At 50.4% G+C, this 21,235-nt stretch overlaps 1 protein-coding gene across 2 annotated transcripts in view; it reads right to left on the reverse strand.

The window, feature by feature from the left end:
- The window catches only part of MYO5B (myosin VB), a 338,715-nt gene that overhangs the window by 66,464 nt on the left and 251,016 nt on the right, over positions 1-21,235 (reverse strand). For both annotated transcript variants that reach the window (XR_010662907.1, XM_065932686.1), the window contains exons 15-19: positions 13,128-13,268; positions 12,161-12,258; positions 7,451-7,537; positions 6,816-6,927; positions 1,859-2,070 (exon numbers count right to left, since the gene is read on the reverse strand). Coding sequence is in view for 1 of the 2 variants with exons in the window: in XM_065932686.1 (XP_065788758.1) it covers positions 1,859-2,070; positions 6,816-6,927; positions 7,451-7,537; positions 12,161-12,258; positions 13,128-13,268 (650 nt within the window). In the remaining variant the exon portion in view is untranslated. The remainder of the gene's footprint in view (positions 1-1,858; positions 2,071-6,815; positions 6,928-7,450; positions 7,538-12,160; positions 12,259-13,127; positions 13,269-21,235) is intronic.

Raw genomic sequence — 21,235 nt, forward strand, 5'->3', positions numbered from 1 at the left:
TTGTCACCCTTACTGACTGTAGCGAGGCCTTGAGACACAGATCAGAACAGAACTGGCTTCCTCCACCTCGTCCAAAAAGTCTTGCCATGTATTTACAACTCAGTCTAAGTCTGATCAACTGATCGTCATCCGTCCACTCCCCAACCCACAAGCCTATCCTATAACCTGGGCAGCCCTCAAGGAAGTCATGTGCTCACACTCGGGTCTGTCCCTGGACCTCACCGGGCTCGGAGGGATCAGGGCCCGAGTCTTAGCATCCTTGTACCCCTACATCTAGTATAGGGCCTGGCACAGCAGCGCATGCAAAGTATCTGCTGAATGAACACCAGCTTCTCAGGCCTGTGGTGACCTCTCTCTACATTCTCATCTCCCAGCCTTTCTGCCAGGGATGCACTGCACATGGGCATCTATTTCCCTGTTTCATTTCCACATTCCCCATCTCACCCCTCAAGGCAGACATGAAGTCAGTCCAACACTTTTTACCCCCTGCAAGGGCTCTGTTTGGTGTCAGACTCATAGCAAGCGCTCAACGAGAGACTGAGAATATTAAAAGCTAGAAAGGACCTTGGACATCATCTAGTGCAACTCCAGGGTGGGGGGTAACTCACTCAGCCTTGCTCTACCTGCTTAAATGAGTCTGATTCCTGGTGCAGCTCTCCCTGGACACTCTCTCTAGAATACAAACTCCCAGCAGGAAGAACGTGGGCCAACCCACTACCCAGGACAGAGTCCTGAGCGCCAGGGTGCTCAGTGATGCCCTAACTGTGGATGAGAACTTCGTGTGGATGCCACTGACAACCTTCTCATCTCTGTAGCTTTTGTTCTAGAGACCACCTCTCAGCTGTTCACAGGTAATTAGCAGCATTCATCACCTCTGGTTCTGCTTGGATAAACAGCTTATAACCAGGACATGAGGGGGAGCCGGAGCAAACTTCTAACTTCACGGTACAGTGCGTGCCTGCTCTGGGCTTGTTTCTATATTCAAGCAGAGAGGCCTGAGCAGTCACTTGTGAAACTTCAGCTTCCAAATGCAAGGTGTTTACTGGAGATTATTGTCACTTGCTCAAGAAAACCGGGATCTGCAGAGGTCACTGATGTTGAACCAGGGCTGGGTCCAAAATCAGATGACCCATGTAAAGGCTGGGGGGTGGGTCTCACGGCGAGGGATGGAGGTGTCCTCCACGCCCATCTCCCTGGTGACACTCATACTGATTCAGTGCTTCAGCAACCCAACAACATCACTAGGAAGGGGACGTGTGCAGCACCTCTTTCGTGTGGTGCTGGGCTGGGGCAGGACAGCCCACTGGCATCAGGCTTTGCCGCAAGGGAGCTGCTTGCGGTCAGACAAGTCTCCCCCTCTGCCTCCCCCTCCCGACGCTGGCTGAGTGCAACAGCTCATAGAAGGGACCTCCCCAGGCCTTTCCATCCAGCCCTACTAACCAAACTCCTAAGGGATTCTGAAATTGGTGGCTTTAAGTCATGAAGCTGTGTGTACATTAACTCTGAGAAAAAGGCTGAATTCATCTCTCTTTTGGAAGGAGGATTGTTATTACTTAAGCATTTAAGCAAAGGGCAAATGGAGGTTTGGCCAGAAAACCAGCCAGTCCTAGGCTAGCACTGGTGGATGGGGATAGACTGGGGGAGCCAGGAGACCTGGGAACTAGACCTACTGGCTCAGGTTACAAGGGGAGCAGAGAGGGGCCTGGCTGCTGAAGGAAAGCTGGATATAGACAGGGCCCAGGAGGAACCGCGTTCTACCCACAGGGGCTGATTGAGGCCGGCCAGCCCAGAGCCAGGCCCCGCCCCTGCTCCCCAGCCCACCCCACCGATCCACTGCCTCAGGTGTGCCCCGGCTCACCTGCGGGCCAGGTATCCTCGGCAGTACCTCTGCAGAGTTAAGCTCGCTCCCTTCAACCTGCGGTACTTCACCTTCTGCAGCCAGCCCCGCACGGTTTTCTGGATCATGATGGTGGCCGCCCGGAACTTGTCGGCCCGAAGCTTCTCCAGGTAGGCCACCTGGCCCGCCCGGAAGAAGATCTTGGTGCGGCCAAACTGGAACTTGTCAGGATCCTTGACGAGGCAGGGAGGGGAGCTGGTTCATCATCCGTGAGCAGCAAGGGAACGTGCCCCAGCACCCCAGTTCCTCCCTTGCACTACTCCCCTGCCGGGTCTCACGGGCCCCTGCTCCTTAAACAACTGCTGGTGTGTAACCGACACCGACCCGTCCCTACTGCTGCTCGGCCACCGTGAGCCGCGGTGAGAAGCAGGCCTGCCCGCCAGCACCCGGCGTCACCGCGAGGGTATCTGGGCCAGCTTGGCACATTTCAGGCAGTGCTGGGGTTATGAAGACAACAAACCCAGGGCTGGAGGACGGGGTGAAGATGCTGAATAGGCTAAAGGGGGAAAGCATCTCAGCGGAGGGGTTGTTCAGGCAAAGACATGAACAGAGGGACAGCAGGCAGGCAGGGGAAATCACACATACATAGCAAATCAGCCCCCAGTACATTCTGTTTGGTGTAGACTATGCTGCGAGGTTTCTTCAGACAGATGCTGACTGTCTTTAATGACACGTACTTAGGTTAAAATTGGGGGCCCTTCCTGTGCGGCCCTGGTGGACGAGGGGTGATGATCCGGGGGAGAGAGAGAGATATATATATATATAGAGATATATATATATATATATATATATAGAGAGAGAGAGAGAGAGAGAGTGTGTGTGTGTGGACAGGCCTGGGCTACAGCACTCCGTAGGTGGCCCACGATAACTGAGCGCTCTTTGTTAAATATATATCATCTAATTTTGCTCACTGAGCATGAAGACCATTATAAGAAGGAGATAGTGAGCCAAGGTGTAAGGAAAACACACACACGAGGATATATTTCCTGTTGACCAGTGGCTCTGAAACCACGCTGAGTCGACGCTCGTCATGGCCAAGCCCCGTACAGCTAACAGGAACTGGGTTCCCCGCAGAGGAAAGCCAGGCGGCCTGCGCCGGGGCTGAGCTGGGGACACAGCAGCCAGCTGGGCCGCTGCTGACGCTCCCCTCTGTGGCTGCTGCTGGCGAGGCAGGGGGGAGCGAGCTGCGGGTCTGGTTCTCATTCCTGCCTCTGCTCCGGGCCTCAGCTCACGCCGGGAGGAACCAAGGCTGGACTGGGCCGGGGAGCTTTGAGACGCCCGAGGCCTGGCCTTCATCACCACCCAGCTGGGGAGACCCCTCAGTGAGGAGGGGTTGGCAACTCGACCCTCACAGCTGGGGGACAAGCCTGGCTACTAGGTCTTCAGCAGAGCCAGGGCCTGGATCGGGGGTGCCTGTTGTATCCCTGCGGCCATAGTACACTGGCTCCAGTTCCTATTCCGGAAGAAACCACCAGGGAAACGGCAGGCTGGTCTGCAGAGCCACCGTTTGTATGGATGAGGATTTCTCTGAAGGCCCCAGTGGTGTGCCTGTCACCACTGGCCTGAAGGTGGCACTCCCCTCGCCCAGGCGTCTGCTTGCTCTGACCCCTAGAACTGACCAGACTCTTCACATACTGATCAGAGGTCATCTCTTGAGAACCCCTCTCCAGTAATCAGAGACTGATGGGGTAGAAAGGAATCTTAGAAACCCATCTCAGGGCACTTTCTTATTGCACAGATGCCGAGAATGCTTAGGTGACTTGCCAAAGGTCTCACTGAAACATCAAGGAATAGAACCCACGACCCAGGACTCCTCGGCCAGAGGTCTCTTTGTTACATCATGCCTGTTTGTAGGACCATCTCCTTTTTCACACTCCTCACACCCCCTGGGTTCCCAGCAGAAGCTTGCTAATCCACTCCTTCACTGTCGGGATACAGGTTCAGGTTTTCCTGATGGCTAGTGATGTCTGTAACTACCCTAGACTACCGTCTCCTAGAGGGCAGGGCCCCCCGAGTCGGCTCCATGGTAACTCTCACTCTGACCACTCGAGGGTAGTACATAGGAAGAATCCAAGAATTCAATACCCATTTGTGGAGTTAAAGAAAAAATACATTCAAGCTAAAGATGGAGGGATTCCTATACTCCTCGCAGGAGGAGACCACCACTCCCGAGCAACCTCACAATACAGCCCCTGCGCCCCTCCCAGATGAATAGCCTGCCGCCAGGCCTACGCGCCCCTTCATCGCGGCTTCTCTCCTAATCGCTCTGCTCTAGTGTTCCTTAGCACTTCCCCGGAAAGTGCAGGGAGCTGGAATGCGCCCTTCTAACATAACGGGTGGCTTTGCCGAGTCTCAGGTCACTTAGCAGGAGCACGAGCAGCACTGGTGACCAGAAGGGGTGCCCCACCCACCCAAAAGGGAAAAGACAAAAAAGGTTTCCAAGGAAGTCCTGAAGCACGGAGCCCTAGTACATGTCTGAAAAGTGAAAGAGTGTTAGACGCTCAGCCCTGTCTGACTCTGTGACCCCATGGACTGTAGTACGTCAGGCTCCTTCCTCTGCCCCGGGGATTCTCCAGGCAAGAAAACTGGAGTGGGCAGCCATTCCCTTCTCCAGGTTATCTTCCCGACCCAGGGATCAAACCCAGGTCTGCTGCATTGCAGGTGGACTCTTGACCGTCTGAGCCACCAGGGAAACCCACTCCTGTCTAGGAACGGTAATTATATACCATGACATTGATTAATCAATCAGACTGATTCCGTGGTGATGTGATTTAGGTTGTGGGGGTTCCTGAGGCACTTTGGGCAGTTTATGTCAGCTGTTTGTGCCTCAGTTTCCTCATCTGTGGAATGGGGGTCATGTTTGCATCTTTCTCAGCGTGAAGATGAGATGGAATGCGTGAAACAGAGAAATGTCTGACTTGTACTCAGGCTCAGTGACTGTGAGCCGCCGGTGGCAGGTTTCATCGGGACAGGCTCAGCTGTCACCCGGGCAGCCACCTGCACGAACTCGAGCTCCTGTGAGGCCCAGTGAGTGTGCTGGGAGCACAGTGACAGTGAGACCCTGGCCATTCAGCTGTCCGCAGGCTGGTGAAATGACAAACAAGCCCTTAACTACAATACGAGGGGAGAAACGCAATAATGGAAGACAGGAGTGGAGGTGTTGGCCAGTGGCTGACTCCATCTGGGGGTGCCAGGAACGGGCTTCATGGACCAGAAAGCATTTTAGAGCTCAGTTCAGAAGGAAAGAACCTGGCCAGACACGGAAAAGGTGCAGAAAGCACTTCAGGCGGAGGAAGCAGCACTGATTCCCATGGCGTAGGGGATTCACTGGCTCGTTCACTCATTCCACAAAGGCCTGGTGAGTGACATCTGTGTGTCAGGCTCAGGGCTCATAACAGGGGGAGTGTCAATGCAAAGGCCGGCCTCTGCAGGAGACGAAAAGACATCTGGAGCACAGGACAGCACACTAGGGGCCCAGAGACTGCTGGACCGAGGAAGGCAGGAGGGCGGGGTCAGCATGTAAGCTGGGTGATGGCAAACCAGAGGCCTGAGCGCATCAAGGAGCAGGTCCGGACAGCGGCTCTCGGTCCTGACAGCTGGAGGGGAGTGGGGTGGGGGACGCGGAGTCAGCCGGTCTGACCTGGGACCCCTCCAGATCGCCTTCTGCAAGGGGAGCAACGGTTCCACTGGAAGCGTGGAGAAACCAGGGAAGGGAGAGGAAGAATGGAACTATGGCCCTGGGGAAAGCAGGAGCTAGACCCAGGGCTGAGCGGGCTGCTGCAAGCCTTGACCACACGAACAGGCCAGTTCCCAGTGCCAACAGAGGGGGAAGACCCCTGACGCTCCCTGTCACCCAGGGTTCAGCTGACCCGGAGCACCTTTTTCTCACCCATGTAGAAAGAGACGTTGAAATGTAGACACTGGCAGATGCTCCACAGCACAAGCCTCAATTAACCAGAGTCCAATGGACCAATGGCAACCTTCAGTTAAGAAGACTGCAACCCTCTTATTCTCTACGGAATATTTAGCCCAGCATTCTGTACTGTCTATAGCTACAGCCTTGAGCTGCTAAGACAACGTTGTGCTCAGAGGGTGATGGTGTCACTTTTACAAAATAACTTATGACTTTAAACTTGGTCATCTGGCAATGAACTATACTCCAAATGAACACATTTTCCTAACAAAATGATACTTATAATTTTTTAAAAGTTGATGCAACTCTCTTCTCTTCTGAAAGGGAGATTCTCGATGTAGTCTAACCCTTTATTGAGACCATTAAGTACCATATTCTGCTGTAATCCCTGAATGCTCTAGAACCAAAAAACACGCAAGGATCTGCCCCTCATCGAAGACCCCCAAGAGCTCGGCTGTCATTCTCCAGCCCCAAGTGTCAGCTGCCCAGTTCAGGTTGTTTCAGAAAAAATGAAATCCACTGTCTTATTTAAAATAAGCATCTGGGGTTGGGCTTGAGGCCGGCTCTGTGATGGGGAAGACACAGGAGGCGCGGGTTATTTCCCCCTCGGCTGGCTTCCAGGCCATCCGGGCTTGGGCTCCAGATCAGAGCCCTGGCAGGTTCACCGGTGCCAGCAGGCAGGCTGAGCGGTGGAGCCCCAGGCTTTGGGGAAGACTAGGATGTGGGCCAGCAGCTTGCTGCCTTATCATGACCCCTAGGGTGCTGTAAAAACCATTTCATTTTCTACGGGACCTGTCATGTGGGAAAGGCTGGGAATGTCTCCAGACAGGTGAAAAGGGGCTTTTCCTTTATAGTCACTGATTCAGGAAAATGGATGAACATCTCAGATGGCAGTCTTGGTAAGAGGGGTGAGGACCACTAAGGCAGTTAACATCCCTGCCCACATCCCAGGGCACTGCGGCTGGGCCTTCCCTGGGGCCGGGGTCGGGGCTGTGCCCAGCTCACCTTGATGAGGCTCTCCAGCACAGACCTGCACATGGCCTTTTTGTCTGCGTTGGTGAGGTCTCTCTTCTTGACCAGCACCCGATACCGGTTGAAGAAGTCATGGTAGGACCACCTGGAGAGAAAACCGATGCATCGGGGGACACGTCCTGCCTCTTGGCCATACAAGGGCCCTGGCTGATCTCAGACAGGGCCCCCAGGGGTCAGCACGTCCAGCACAAAGCCCTTCTCAGAGCAGCAAAACACGCTCCGGGGCATTTTGTTCTTCCTCGATGCTGAGAACTTCAGCATGTAGCTGAGTTAAAGAATCATGCCTATATGACAAAACCCACTGAAAAATACAAAAAAAAAAAAAGAATCATGCCTAGAGGACTGACAGGAAAAAGGATTTTGGAGGCTCTGTTGCTGGGAGGGCTGACCAGCTCGCCACCCAGACCAACGCCAAGCTGAAATCTGAAAAGCTATCCAGGAGGATGTTACTGTTGACACCCGTACTTCTTAGGACAAACTGAGATTCTTTCCTCTGTTGGCACCCTGCTTGAGCCCTCAGTGTTGGAGACCGTTTTTGGAGGCTGTGTCTCTGGCTGACAGCACATAAGGGGGTCCCCTGGGGAGGCGGGCCCCAGGGGGTGCGGTACCTGGACGGGTAGCCAGCTGCGCTGATCCGGATAGTCTCCAACACGCCGCAGGCTCGGAGCTGCTGCACCGCTCTCTTTGGGTTAAAACTGCAAAACACAAGACAAGCAATGAGTGGCCGCAACGGCAAAGAAACAGAACGGGGGAGAGACAGAGACCACCCCTTCCGGCTCCGAGGTATAGGCATTGTGCACCTGGGAGCTCAAGGCCAGGGGCCAAGCGCAGGCTAGAAGACAGTGACTGGCAGCACCTGAGGCATCTCAGTTCAGGCACATTCTCACCCTCACCTGGACTGCTCCTCTTATTTGCCTTCCTACACTCTGTCCACCCTCCCAAGCTCATTCCTGGCTCCTCTGCAGAGTCTAGACAGTGTATTAAAAAGAAGAGACATCACCTTGTTAACAAAGGTCCATATAGTCAAAGCTATGGTTTTCCAGTAGTCATGTAGGTATGTGAGAGTTGGACCATAAAGAAAGCTGAGTGCCAAAGAATGGATGCTTTCAAACTGTGGTGTTGGAGAAGACTCCTGACAGTTCCTTGGACTGCAAGGAGATCAAACCAGTCAATCCTAAAGGATATCATCTCTGAATATTCATTGGAAGGACTGATGCTGAAGCTCCAACACTTGGCCACCTGATGAGAAGAGCCAACTCACTGGAAAAGACACTGATGATGGGAAAGACTGAAGGCAGGAGAAGGGGGCGACAGGGGATGAGATGGTTAGATGGCATCATCAACTCGATGGATATAAGTTTGAGCAACTCTGGGAAATAGTGAAAGACAGGGAAGTCTGGCATGCTGCAATCCATGGGGTTGCAAAGAGATGGACATGACTGAGCGACTGAACAACAACTGCGGAGCCTGCCCTTATTATTTCTACAGACAGGGGCATCTGTCCTAACTCAGCGGCCAAATCATATACTCTTGGCACCACAAGCATGATTTGTCTCCCAAGTTAAAAAGGGGAGTTTCAGGCCATGCAGACCTGGGTCTGAATCATGACGTGGTCATTTAAAGCTGCACATGTGATTTGGGGCAAGTAACAAACTTCCTTACATGGCAGTATCCTCCTCTCTAAAGCGGGGAGAACGGAAGTATCCCTTTTAGAAAGTTAGTAGGAAGATTAAGTGTAACAGCCCACGAAAGCAGTGAGAACAGTGCCTGGCACAACGTATAAGGGCACACGTGCTGTGAGCTTCTGTCATGAAAGCTGCCCAGTTAAGAATCATATAGATGAAGAACTCTATCTTCTTGTCTCTACAGAGATACAAGCCATGACTTCAACAGCTCACCCACCCTAAGGTGCTAAGTTTAGTGCTGAAAATCCCATTTTTATTCTAACACCTATACTGAGTAGGACACTAGAGCAAAAAGTCAGACATGGTCTGGATTTTCTCAAGTATCTGCACTTAAAGAGGGGAGAAGTGCATAGAGGGAGTACACTACAAATGAAAGTGTTATTCACTCAGTCGTGTCTGACTCTTTGTGACTCCACGGACTGTAGCCCACCAGGCACCTCTGTCTATGGAATTCTCCAGGCAAGAATACTGGAGTGGGTAACCATTCCCTTCTCCAGGGGATCTTTCCTACCCAGCGATTGATTAAACCACAAGGCATCATGTGATAAACGTGGTAAAAATGCTGAAAGAAACTGGAGGGAAAGATGCTGAAGGTGGCTGGGGTAACCAGGGAGTCTTCACGGAGAAAGAATTAAGCTGACCCTGAATCAATCACCATGATCCAGGATGAGGAATAAATGTTCTTTTTCTTTCTGGCTGTTCTGAAGCTTGGCTATAGCTGGACGCAGAGTGAGCCCCCTCCAATGACGTGGGGACCTGGCTCCATCTCCGCAGTCACCTGCCGCTTGAAAGGCTGCTGACTCCCACCTAACTGCCAGGGGCTATGCAGTGCTGGGCAGGTGCATGTGAGACCCCGAGGCACTCAGGACCACCTGCCACTGAGACCAGCCCACTGGCCTTCAGGAAATGTGGCCAGTTTTTCCGACGATGATCCCCACTCCAGATGATCGCACCTGCCTGGGGCCACCTCCTCCCTGGACACTTCCTGCTCTCTTGCCTCTATATCGCTGCAGTTTCCACAGACCCACTGACAGTCACTCTTAGGCTGTCACCAGCTATTTGGGGCTGACAACTCCTTAAGAAGAAGACTATGTCTTTATCCATTGTGATTCCACTGTCCTAGCCCAGTGCCCAGGATAGATGGCTTCTGAACAAAGGAAAAAGTGGAAGGAAAGACTTTATCAAATTGAAGCATTTAGTGCAGGACAGCAGCCTCCACTGGAGGCAATTTTGCCGCCAAGGAGCATTAATGTTATATAAGATGTTGTTAGTTGTCCCAGCGGTGGGGGTGCCACTGCTGGGCATCTAGGGAGCAGAGGCCAGAGATGCTGCCCCGTCTCCTCCAATGCACGGGACAGCCCTGCAGCAAACATTACTTGGCCCAAATGCCCACAATGCTGAGGTTGAGAAAACCCAGTTTGAGGGGAGGGGTAGGAGGACCACAGCACTTTGTTTCCAGAATCCTCAATAACATCACAGATTTTCATGACATAAATTTTTATACTGGTCATAAATAATCCTGATTATCTCGCTGAAGTCCTTCATTAGGATAACTTTTTTTTTTTTCTTTAGCCACAATTAACAGAGGAGGAAATGAAACGAAGAGGGTGAGGGCCTTGCTTGGGATGAGCCAAACAAAGGGTAGCTGAGAACGCAGGTTTTCTGACTTGGTTCTGTAACCTCCCCCACTCTACTGGGAGGAAGACTTTGGTCCTGAAGGTAAAGGAGGCTCCCAGCAAACTGGGCTGTTAGGACTCTCAGAGTCCCCAGGGGCTGCTCTCACGTGGGAGGAGAGACTCAGCCTGAGAACTCGGCATGTGGTGGGCACCCGGTTCTGATAAACACATCGCCCAAGGTCAGGCCAGCGGCGGGCAGAGCTGGTGGCAGCCCCACATGCTCCACTCCCGGCCCAGCACCCGCTCCTGCCCTTCACACGTAATCTGTGTCTTTCACACCGGCTGCTTTCCTAAGGAGGTGACTGGTAAACAGATGCCACACACGGGAATTCCTGAGCATGCCTCGGGAACTTGGAGGAAGGGAGAAGAGTGGACGGTCAGCCAGCTCCCGGGGAGGCTGATTCAACACTGTCTTCCCAACCTTTTCCAGGATGAGGCCCCTGAGAGTGGAAGTCAGGCTTTATTAACCGATATGAAATGCAGAAGGCAGTTCAGATATTCATCCTGAGAGTCAGAGTTGCCAAAATAAATTATTTCACAGAAAGAAATTATGCCAGGACGAAAAAGGAAATCAGAAAGATGGGAAGAAATTGCTGGAAAAATGTACCTCCTTCGGCTAGGGGGAAAATAGCACGTGTGGAGGTTCAGGGGAACAGGCAGAAAGGCTGCAGAGGTGAGTGAGAGACCATTCCACAGGCGCAGGGCAGTACTCCAGGCAAGAAATGGAGAGAGGCTGAAACAGGGCCACAGTGGAAGGAAGGGACACGGGGGACTGGGGGAGAAATTGTCAAGCAGACTCCACAGGACTTTGACCACGATTGGATCCTAGGGAGTAAGGGCCCTGCTGTCCAATATGGTAGCCACTAGCCACCTGTAAGTAATTAAAATGAAATTAAGACTTCGCTGTCTCAGTCACCCGAGCCACACTGCAAGAACTCAGCAGGCGTTATAGAACCTAGCAGTGAGCATGTAGGTCACTGCAGATTTACCAAACAATTCCATCACGGCAGAAGGTTCCACTAGACAGTGCTGGTCCAGAGGGACCCTTAGGTTTCTGGTTTGGAAGAGCCAAGTCTGGTGAGTGGATGAGATGTCAGGAAATGCTTAAGCCATTTACTGCGACAGAGACCAAATAAACAGGAATCACTCTAGGGGGCAGGGAGGATGAGTCTGGTTTCAGACACATAGAGTGTGAGGAGGCCAATGAAGTCACAGCAGACCGGCAGAAATGCCAGGTGGAATCCGTCACAACCCAGAGACAACAGAGATGCCGAAGAGTTATTGTTAACCAGACTTGGGTGAGGTCAGTCACGGTTGGATGGCATCACTGATTCAATGGACCTGAGTTTGAGCAAACTCAGGAAGATGGTGAAGGACAGGGAAGCCTGGCGTGCTGCAGCCCATGGGGTCACAAAGAGCCGGACACGACTCAGAGACTGAACAATGACAACAGCAAACCATGTGAGTGGGGACAGAAATGGAAGGAAAATTTCAAGGTAGGAGTAGGGGCAGAATGTGGGTCAGAGAGAGGGGAAAGTGACCAAGTGTGGATGACTCTGGAGGCCTGGAGGAGGGGGGGTGTGAGACACAGGACCATCTGCACATCTCATCACTCAATGCACCATGTGAGGTTCCGTTTCCTCAATAATAAATCCTTCCCTGATCGCTCCGTCTGACCTGAGCAGCTGCTGTGAGACGCACTCACATCCCAATTTAATGGCACACTTCTAAGCGGCTCTCTGATTCGTGGGCCCCCTGACCATCACTGTAAGCAACATGAGATCGGGGAGCTGGCCCTTCACGGCCCCTAGTTCCCTGGATGGCAGAGAGGTGGGGCCCGTACTCTGCATGTAAACCACCAGCGGGGGGTGCAGGACCCGCCACTCATCCCGCTGAGGACCACAGACCCGCGGGGCTGCGCCCGCCCCATGCACCTGACCTTCGAGGCAACACTCACTGGAAGGGTAGCTTCTCGTCGTTGGGCTTGATGCAGCGGACGTAGTGTGGCGTCGTGGCGTTCAGCGTCTCCATGAGCAGATGCAGGGAGGATCGGAACTGGGGAGACAGAGGTCAGCGCCCTGTGACCTACTCCTCCTCAGCCTTTCGTGGTGAATCACGAACACCCAGGAGCACCCCAAGACTGGGGGTGGGAGCTGTTAATGCTCTTATTGCTTCATTAGTATTTAACGCAGGGCAGGGAGACCCTCGGGGACCTGGGGGCGGACTCCAGCTCTGACACTGCTGGGCCGTGTGGCCAACCCCCAGACCCTCCTGCATCCCAGCACCAGGCTCTGCAAAGCACCCGGGGAGAGACCTCCTAGGTGCGTTTCACTCAGCACCCTGATCAGATGAGATGAGGTGAGCAAGGGCCAAGAGCGTGAGAGGGACCGTCACGTGGCTGGAGGCCCTGCAGCCCTGATACGGGGTGCCTGGGTGGCATGCTGGCAGTTACTGCCTTATAGGACGCGCCCAGAGCAGGCATCTACCGAAGCATGAGGGCCAGTGGTTGCCAGGGCTTGGCAGGCACGCTGCTCTCTTGGGGGACACGCTGGATGTCAAAGCCCACAGCGAGCCCACAGCAGGAGCTGTTTCTCAATTTCCGGTCCCCGGGCTATTGATCCCGCCCTCCCAGACTGCACCCCTAGACCTCCAGGCTCACCCTCAGGTGTCTGCGGTCCGGCAATGTGATCCCCCCACACAACGTGGGGCTGGAGACCTCCCCTCTCTCCCCTACCAGGTCCCTCTAGTGAAGGTTTTGCACCTTCCTTCTTCACAGGGCACAGAAAGACCAGGCTGGGGGCTGCGGATGCAGACAACGAGGCCACTCGGGCCCCCCTCTGACTCTGCCCCTCCGTCCTTCATCTCCAGAGAGGCAGTCTTGCCTCACGTGCTAGGGTCTGCAGCTCCAGGGCCTGGGGGCTAACCTGGTAACCCACGGTTTTCTTGTGCTCCTTGTTGGAGGCTTTCACGGCGGGTCTGGAGGAGCGAATGTTGATCCTGGAAGAAGTGGTGGTGGCAGGGGCAGAGTCTTTGCCATCATGGAACAAGTCAGCCACCAGCGGGAACTAGAAACAAACAGAGGAAGAAGACGGAGAACAGGAGCTCTTGGACTTCATGCTGTTTTCACCCTTTCCAAGTAGCCTTCCAATACACGCCAGAGGGAACTGGAAACACATATCTGCACAAACACTTGCACACCAGTGTCTGTGGCAGCATCATTCCTAGTAGCTACAAAGCAGGAACAATCCAAATGCCCATCAACTGCTGAACAGATAAGCAGAATGTGATGTATACACACAATGGAATATTACTCAACAGTGTAAAGGAATGAATTCCTCGTTCATAATAAAACCTGCCTGAACATTGGAAACATACCGAGTGAAAAAGTCAGACACAGCAGACCACATAGTGTGTGATTCCATTTACTGGAAATGTCCAGGGAACAGAAAGTAGTTCAGTGTTTCCCGGGGGCTGGGGGAATGGGGAAAATGGAATGACTGCTAATGGGGACAGAGTTTCTCCTTGGAGTAATGAAAATAGTCTTGAATTTAGCATGGTAATGGTTGTACAACTGGGTGAATGTATTAAAACTACTGAATTATACACTTTAAAAGGGTGAATTTGGGGTATAAGAATGATAGTTTAAAGAAAGGAAGGGAAAAAAAGTAATTTCCCCAGGCAATCTCACAGAACCTTCACCTACAAAGATGGGCAAAGCTTCTTTCCCTTCTGGTGTGGTAGAAGGCAGCTACGGTCTAACAAAGCTGTTTAAAAATTTCCACACTTATTATTACTATATTAAGTCACTTGTAAAGTTACTTAAGCCTTAATTTCTTCATCAGTAAAATAGGGATAAGGATGGACTCGCTGCATGGAGCTGCTATGAGACTAAGTAAGATGACTCTCTGTTAATGCACTGTGTCACCGGGGTGAAGGTCAGGCCAGGCCCAGGGCACGTGGGGCAGAGTCCCAGCTCTCAAGGCACTGCTCGTGCCAGCATCCCTTGGGGAAGTGGATGCTGGGGACAGAATCAAGGGTTGGAAGGCCACTCCCATGTGCCTGCAGGTGGGGAGGGGACAAAAGGAGCATCCGGGCCCCACCCTCTAACCCTGAGCCACTCAGCGAGGCTCAAACACTTGTGCTCAGCCTCCGGGCTCTGCTTCCTCATATCCATGCACCTTTTTTCCCATAACTCCCAATAAAATGGTGTCTCCCATCTCCTCCTGCCAATTCTGAATGTCCGAGTCTGCCTTCTGGGGGCTCTGAAATCCGATCTCACTGCCCCCCACCCCAGATAATACATTAACACTTTGCTGGAACATAAGCCAGCATGGGTGTTATTCCATCACGCAGCACTTTCCTCCAGCCGTCTGCCTGCTTTCCCCACTCTGTTCTTTCCCAGCATCTTTCATTGCTCTGTCTTCCTGCATGTCTCTCCTCTGAGTTGCAGACTCCCCCAAACTGCATCATCGCCATTTAACTCTTCTAACACCCATTCCCTGGACTGTGTCCTTTGGGCCCGTGATTTAACTATCCCCTTCAAGTCTGTCTCTCCACCTTGATCTTCCACTACTGTGATCCACCGTTCCAACCCTCTACTCAATATCCTCCTCCTCACTCTTGGTGTTCCACTGGAAGCTCCAAGCTCAACAAAGCCCAAACCACAACTACCTGCTGTCTCCCCAAATTTAGGTTAGAGATTCTGCCATCACCCTACCTCTTATCCCAACTAATCACCTAGTCTGTCCATGGCTAAGCCTCAGTGGTCCTTTCTCCATCAACCAGAACACCCCTGTCCTAGTTCAGGCCCACCTGAGCGCTCTCCCGGGTCACTCTAGTCATCTACAAACCCTAAGTGCCCACCTCCGGGAATATCCTTCTGCAAACACATTCTACCCCACAGCCAGTTTTAGAGTTTTCTCCACATCCAAAACATACCCAGTAACCCCTTGCTTACAGACTTGCTGGTCCCCACTGTCCATGGCAAAGAGCCACCATCACGCGTATGAAATGAGAGCAGGGGGAGCAGCAGGAACAGAGGGGCTGGTGGAGGCGGGAGAGGTCAGCCCAGGCATGGGGCCTCCGTAAACCGGTACCAGAGAGCCAAGGCCCACGTGAGAAAGGGTCACGTGCCCAGTCAGAAAGGCGCCTGGAAGTGTCCGCAGGGAAATGACCGATGGGAGTCTGAAGCCAGGTTCACATTCTAAAGACATCAGTGATTCCGTCTGCCAAGTCTGAACAACACAAAACTGGTTAAATTATTCTGATTCACATACTTTCGGAAGTGGACTTCCAAGACGTTTGGGTCTTGGGTAGAAGTTACCAACAGTATGACTATACCGTTGGAGAAGTCTAATTTACAGAAATCATCAATAGTAGCTTTTTTTTGTGAAAAATCTGTTAACTTTTGAGGTTGGGAGCTTATATCAGAACCACAGGGGGAACTCTGAAATTGAATGCAATAATAAGAATTTTAAAATGTAAGCCCCTTTCTCTTGCTTCCATCAGAAAAGCTATGGCTTTAATATATTTGATATATTAAAGGATTTATAAGTTAAGAACAAAAAATGAAAACTTCTGGTCAAGGCAGATTTTAATCTACGCTGGCACTGTGCCATAATTTAGAAACAAACACAACCAAGCCTGGAGGATTTGTACTGTATTTTAAAAGCTATGTTTTCGTCGTTAGGTCCCGGCTATCAAGACTGCAATTGGAAATGGTTGGGTCTCTGGGATGGAGAAGAAGATGAGTTTGCTGGGACCTTAACCTAGGGAGGAGGAGCGGGCTTTATGTTCTACTCAGAATTGATATTACAAACTCAGTGAACACACAGAGACATCTAGTTTAACCACAAGATGGAATGACCAAGAGGTGCCATGTTTAACCTCAGGCTGCAGGCAACAGTAAAAGGCCAGGCAAACACTGCACTACCCCGCCCCAGACCCACTCCCCAGGACCAGGGGGCTGGGCCAGCAGGGACCTCCTCGTCCCTAGAGTGTCCCAACTGTAGACAAACCCATAGTCTCAACGAAAAGTAGTTACCAAGTTCTTGCTTAAAACGGATTCATGCAAAAGGAACACATTTCTGAGTGAGAGAGAGAACTGTGTTTTATTGTTGTTTTTAATTGACTAACTCCAGTTCTGCTTTTCAAGCAACTGGAAAGTCTATTTACCAGCTTGACTGCCCAGGAATGGAAGTACTACAATTCACCTTAGGGCAGTCCTCAGAAGCAGGATCCACCTGGGCCTTTCTAAAAACCTGCTCCCTTCAATCTTGAAAATACTGAGATAAAACCTTCAAACAAACCAAGCACTTCCCTGATACTGTTTGTCACTTATTTCAAAGTGTCTGCAGGCACTGGCTTTGGTGTTCTCTGCTACTCAAGTCTATATATAGATTTTAAACGCCTGAGGCAGATCTGTTTGAAAAGGGATTAAAAGAAATAAGAAAACACTTTCTAAAGATCACTTGAGGGTTTAAGAAAAATGTCAATTACAGGTACATACATAGCTGTTACCTTGGAAATCACACCTATTCTCTTCCATTTATATGAACATTAACTATCTTTTCTTGAAAGCAGACACATGAAACTAAAATAAGACACACTACAATAACCATTTGATTGGAATCTCTAGCTTCGAGTCTTATCTTTAAAAGCTCTGGCTGTAAACAAAATAACACATTTTCTTTTCCATCAATTCTTATATATGCTACCCTCCAGGTGGAAAAAAATTTTGAACTTTTAGGTAAAAAATAATATTCATTGGAAGGACTGATGCTGAAGCTGAAACTCCAATATTTTGGCCACCTGATGTAAAGAACTAACTCATTTGAAAAGACCCTGATGCTGGGAAAGATTGAAGGCAGGAGGAGAAGGGGACGACAGAGGATGATAAGGTTGGATGGCATCACCAACTCAATGGACATGAGCTTGAGTAAACTCCGGGAGTTGGTGATGGACAGGGAGGCCTGGCATGATGCAGTCCATGGGGTCTCAGAGTCAGACACGACTGAGTGACTGAACTGAACTGACTCTGTTTAAAGGGGTTTTAAAGGGTATTTGGAGGAAAAGTCTCAGGACTTTGTTTCAAGAAGCAGGACCTTCTTGTATTGCAGAGAACGATTATATTGTTTTCCTGACTAAAGTTCTCTCTTACACAGTTACCTATTTATTCTAAGTATTGGGAGAGGCTTTGTAACTACCAGCAGAAACTGATTTAAAACAGGAAGCCCTCCAAAAACACTTCAAAGCTAATCTTACATAGTATGCTAACTCAAAAGCGATTATACAACAACTTTTTAAAAATGTAAAGCAAATATGCTTGCTCAAAATGAAACGTGTGTGTGCCCTGGAAGGAAGCTAGCAGTGTAGAAAGCAACGGAATGCATGTGTCGTCACCCTTGATGAGCTGAAGCAGAGGGAGAAAGGAGACGTGGGGGGGAGGGTGGGGGGAGATTGTGTTTGGGCCTTGTCCGAGCATCCTGACTCTTGGACCTCAGGGACAGCCGCAGCCCAGGGTAGACAGTCTGGGCTCATATGGTCTGCCTGACCTCAGGACCACACTGGTCTTGAGATCCATCCACTGGGATGGTGTGTAGATGGTACCAGCAGGGTCTGCCTGGGAACACGGTCCAGAAGGGCCCTTGCTTTCCAGCGCCTGCTGGCATGTACCCTGGACCCACTGCCCAGCCCTCTGACCTGAACTCCGCAGGGCTCTGAAATAGGAAATCTCCAGAAGAAAAAATTCTCCCTTCAAGATCTGCGCCCTCCCTGACTTAAAATTTTATCGCTTTTTACAATAAACACTAAGAAGGAAAACTCTCCATCTTTAGTATCTAAAACAAAACAATCTGTTAACCTGAAGTCATGTTTTAAAAGAGGCATCTCCCTCCTTAAATCTCTATTTATAGCTTTCTGATAGCTGAAGAAGCAATTAGCTGTATTATAGCCTCTTAGGCAGTGTAACTGGCTTTACTAATTACATTCTCATTAACACTGTTTTATTTCACTGCTCTTGGTGGGAGCTCGTCAAACAGCCTTTTGGCTGGCAGGGTATGGTTATCTTCCATCCCATCCTGATGAGTTTTTCACACTGATTTGTTAATTTCTTACCAGGCATGCCATACAAAAGGAAAAAGCTAATAGGTCTCTCCCCAAATAAAAATACTTTAAGTAACACCATGAATTTGCCTATGGGATGTAAGAGTTATGCTTAGTGGGAAGAAAACCAGTAAAAAGGTGGGCATTAACGGGGTACCATAGGCTTGTATCTTTCCAGGTCTTTATTTTTCTCTCTGCTTTAAGTGTATGTTAGAAACATAAACTCCGTGGAACTGCTGTGAAAAAAAATTTTAAGAAAATGATAGAGGCTCAGTGAACTACGAGCTTTAAAAATGCTGCAACAACAGATGCTGCCAGTGGTATCCACCTGTTGGGATGATTTAAAGCACATTTCCAATCACTCTGATGGCAGCTGTAGTCTGTGGAGATCCCATCTGTAGGTTTATAGTGACCTAGTATTGATCTCTGCTTTCCATCTCCTGGGATATCTGAAATGGGCTAGAAGGAGTTCAGGGTGGAGCATTCTCAGCCCTCCTCCTGCTGGGGTCTGGGGGGCCTGGGAGCCCCTCTCAGTTCAATCTTTAAGGGCTGCTGGTCCTCATCACAGCATCTCTAAGGGTTTGCTGAGATGGGAGCCGGAGGGCCTGGCAACAAGGTCTTTGGTTTCTTTAAAAATGTTAGCTGGTGAAGGGGAAGGCTAGAGTTATGGTAGGTGGACAGGGAAGAGAAGGGAGTTGGTACCTTTTAAGAGTGGACTTCCCTGGTAGCTCAGCAGTAAAGAATCTGCCTATCAATGCAGGAGACGTGAGCTTGATCCCTGGGGTGGAGAAGGTCCCGTGGAGGAAGCAAATGGCAACCCACTCCAGTATTCTTGTCCGGGAAATCACATGGACAGAGGAGCCTGACAGGTTACACAGTCCATGGGGTTGCAAAAACTCGGACAGCTTAGCGACTAAACAAGAACAATGAACCTCTTAAGAGTACATCACAGAACTATTTTACACTCCAATTTAGCAATACTGCTAGACTTTTGAAGTGCATACTCTGAACTGTCAATTCCATTTCTAATAATTTACAGGCAGACACAACTGTACAAGTAAGCAAATATATATGTAAAGGGCATTCCTTGAAGTGTTATTTGAGTTAGCAAAATACCAGCAACTGTTTAAAAGAAGAAAAGAAGTGGATATGTACTTATGTGGAAAAGTGGCCAAGAGATAATGGAAAGTAAAAAATGAGAGAGGACTGTGTATAATGTCATTCATTTCAATTTTAAAAAGATGTACCAGTATGTTTGTATCATCAGAGTGGGAATGCATGAAAAGGTAGGTCAGGAGTAGAAGAGAATACTTCTATTTTACATATTTCTATACTATTTGAATTTTTTATGAGCCTATATTTCATTTCTAATAAAAATTCAGGGCACCCTACCTGAAATGATACACCTGTTTAGAAAAGAGCAAACACCAGGCCTGAGACTGCCATCCTAGAGAGGCCTGCTTACAAGACACACGCTTGGCTGGTGTCTGGAAACGTGGATTTGGGGAGTCTTTTGCAGCCCCTGATAAGAATGGCTCACTGAGCCTAAACTGTTTACACCAACAATATTGTTTTTGCTGAGCCAACCTGCTTTCCTGCTTGGAGTCTGGAACTGGTACGTGCTAGGCAAAGGGTGCCAACACCGCTGACACCCGTAGGGAACCCTGAACGCTCAGGCTCAGGCGAGCTGCTCTGGTAAATAGCTGCCAAGTATCATCACGGGCCTCCCAGGGGGTGCTAGTGGTAAAGAACCTGCTTGCCAGTGCAGGAGACGTAAGAGACATAGGTTTGATCCCTGGGTTGGGAAGAGCCTCTGGAGGAGGGCACAGCCACCCACTCCAGTATTCTTGCCTGGAGAAGCCCATGGACAGAGGAGCCTGGCGGGCTACAGTCCATGGGGTTGCAGAGTCGGACACAATGGAAGTGATTCGGCAGTGGCAGCCGGCATCATTACAAGGTGCTGCTGTGGAAAATAAGCATATTCAGCGGGACTCCCCCAGGGAAGGACTCTGGAAGCTCACACCTGGTTTCCCTGGCCATTACCCCAGGCACCTTCCCTCTTGCTGATTTGCCTTATATCCATTTGCTGTAATAAATCATAGCCATGAGCACTATGGCTGAGTTCTGTGAGTCTTCCTAGCAAATGGTTCGATTTAGAGGTGACCATGGGGACTCCCAGCACATTCCTATTAAGCTTTTCCATAGAACCTTCTTCCTGACCTTCAGAGCATCACCAAAACTTACGATCAAACTGTACATCTTTTCACTTGACTGTAAGTTCCGTGGGGTTAACTACATGTACTTGTTACCGCTATATATCACACAAATGTTTAATAAAGTTTGTTAAATAAAAATAAGGGGAAAAAAAACTCAGTGGCTAGTAACAAAAATTGCTGGAGACAAGAGTGTGAGACATTCCCTTCTAGATCCCTTCTAGATACTGGGATCCCCGAGAGACACTCAGACTAAGACAGAAATCAATGGCAGAACCAGACGCTGCACTTGACGGAAAGTACCCGACACCCTCCCCCGGTCCCTCACTTGTGCTCCTCCCCGCCAGGAGAAGCCCATCACAAGAAAGAAAAGCTTCTCAGCCCTCTAGGGCCTCTGTCCCAGTAACGGGAGGTCACAGGCCTCTACTTCTAAGACACACAGGATGAGGAAATGTGCTCCCTGGGGCTCAAACCATCCACTTCTACGCCCTCACTGTGGTTCCCCTCCCATCCCTCACCTTTCTTGCAAAGAAAGGAAAAAGTCACGTTAACCACCATAGACTAGAGGGCTGGACACTTGGCAAGGCAAGGGGTTAATCTCACAGTGACATGCACATTTACCCAAAGCAAGTTTGTCTCAGTGATGACTAATTCTCTAGATATGGGGAGATGACACGGGCCAGGGTTTACCCCGGGCTGCCCACATTGCTGGTAAC

This window comes from Muntiacus reevesi, chromosome 4 (assembly GCF_963930625.1).
Source record: "Muntiacus reevesi chromosome 4, mMunRee1.1, whole genome shotgun sequence".
Lineage (NCBI taxonomy): Eukaryota > Metazoa > Chordata > Mammalia > Artiodactyla > Cervidae > Muntiacus > Muntiacus reevesi.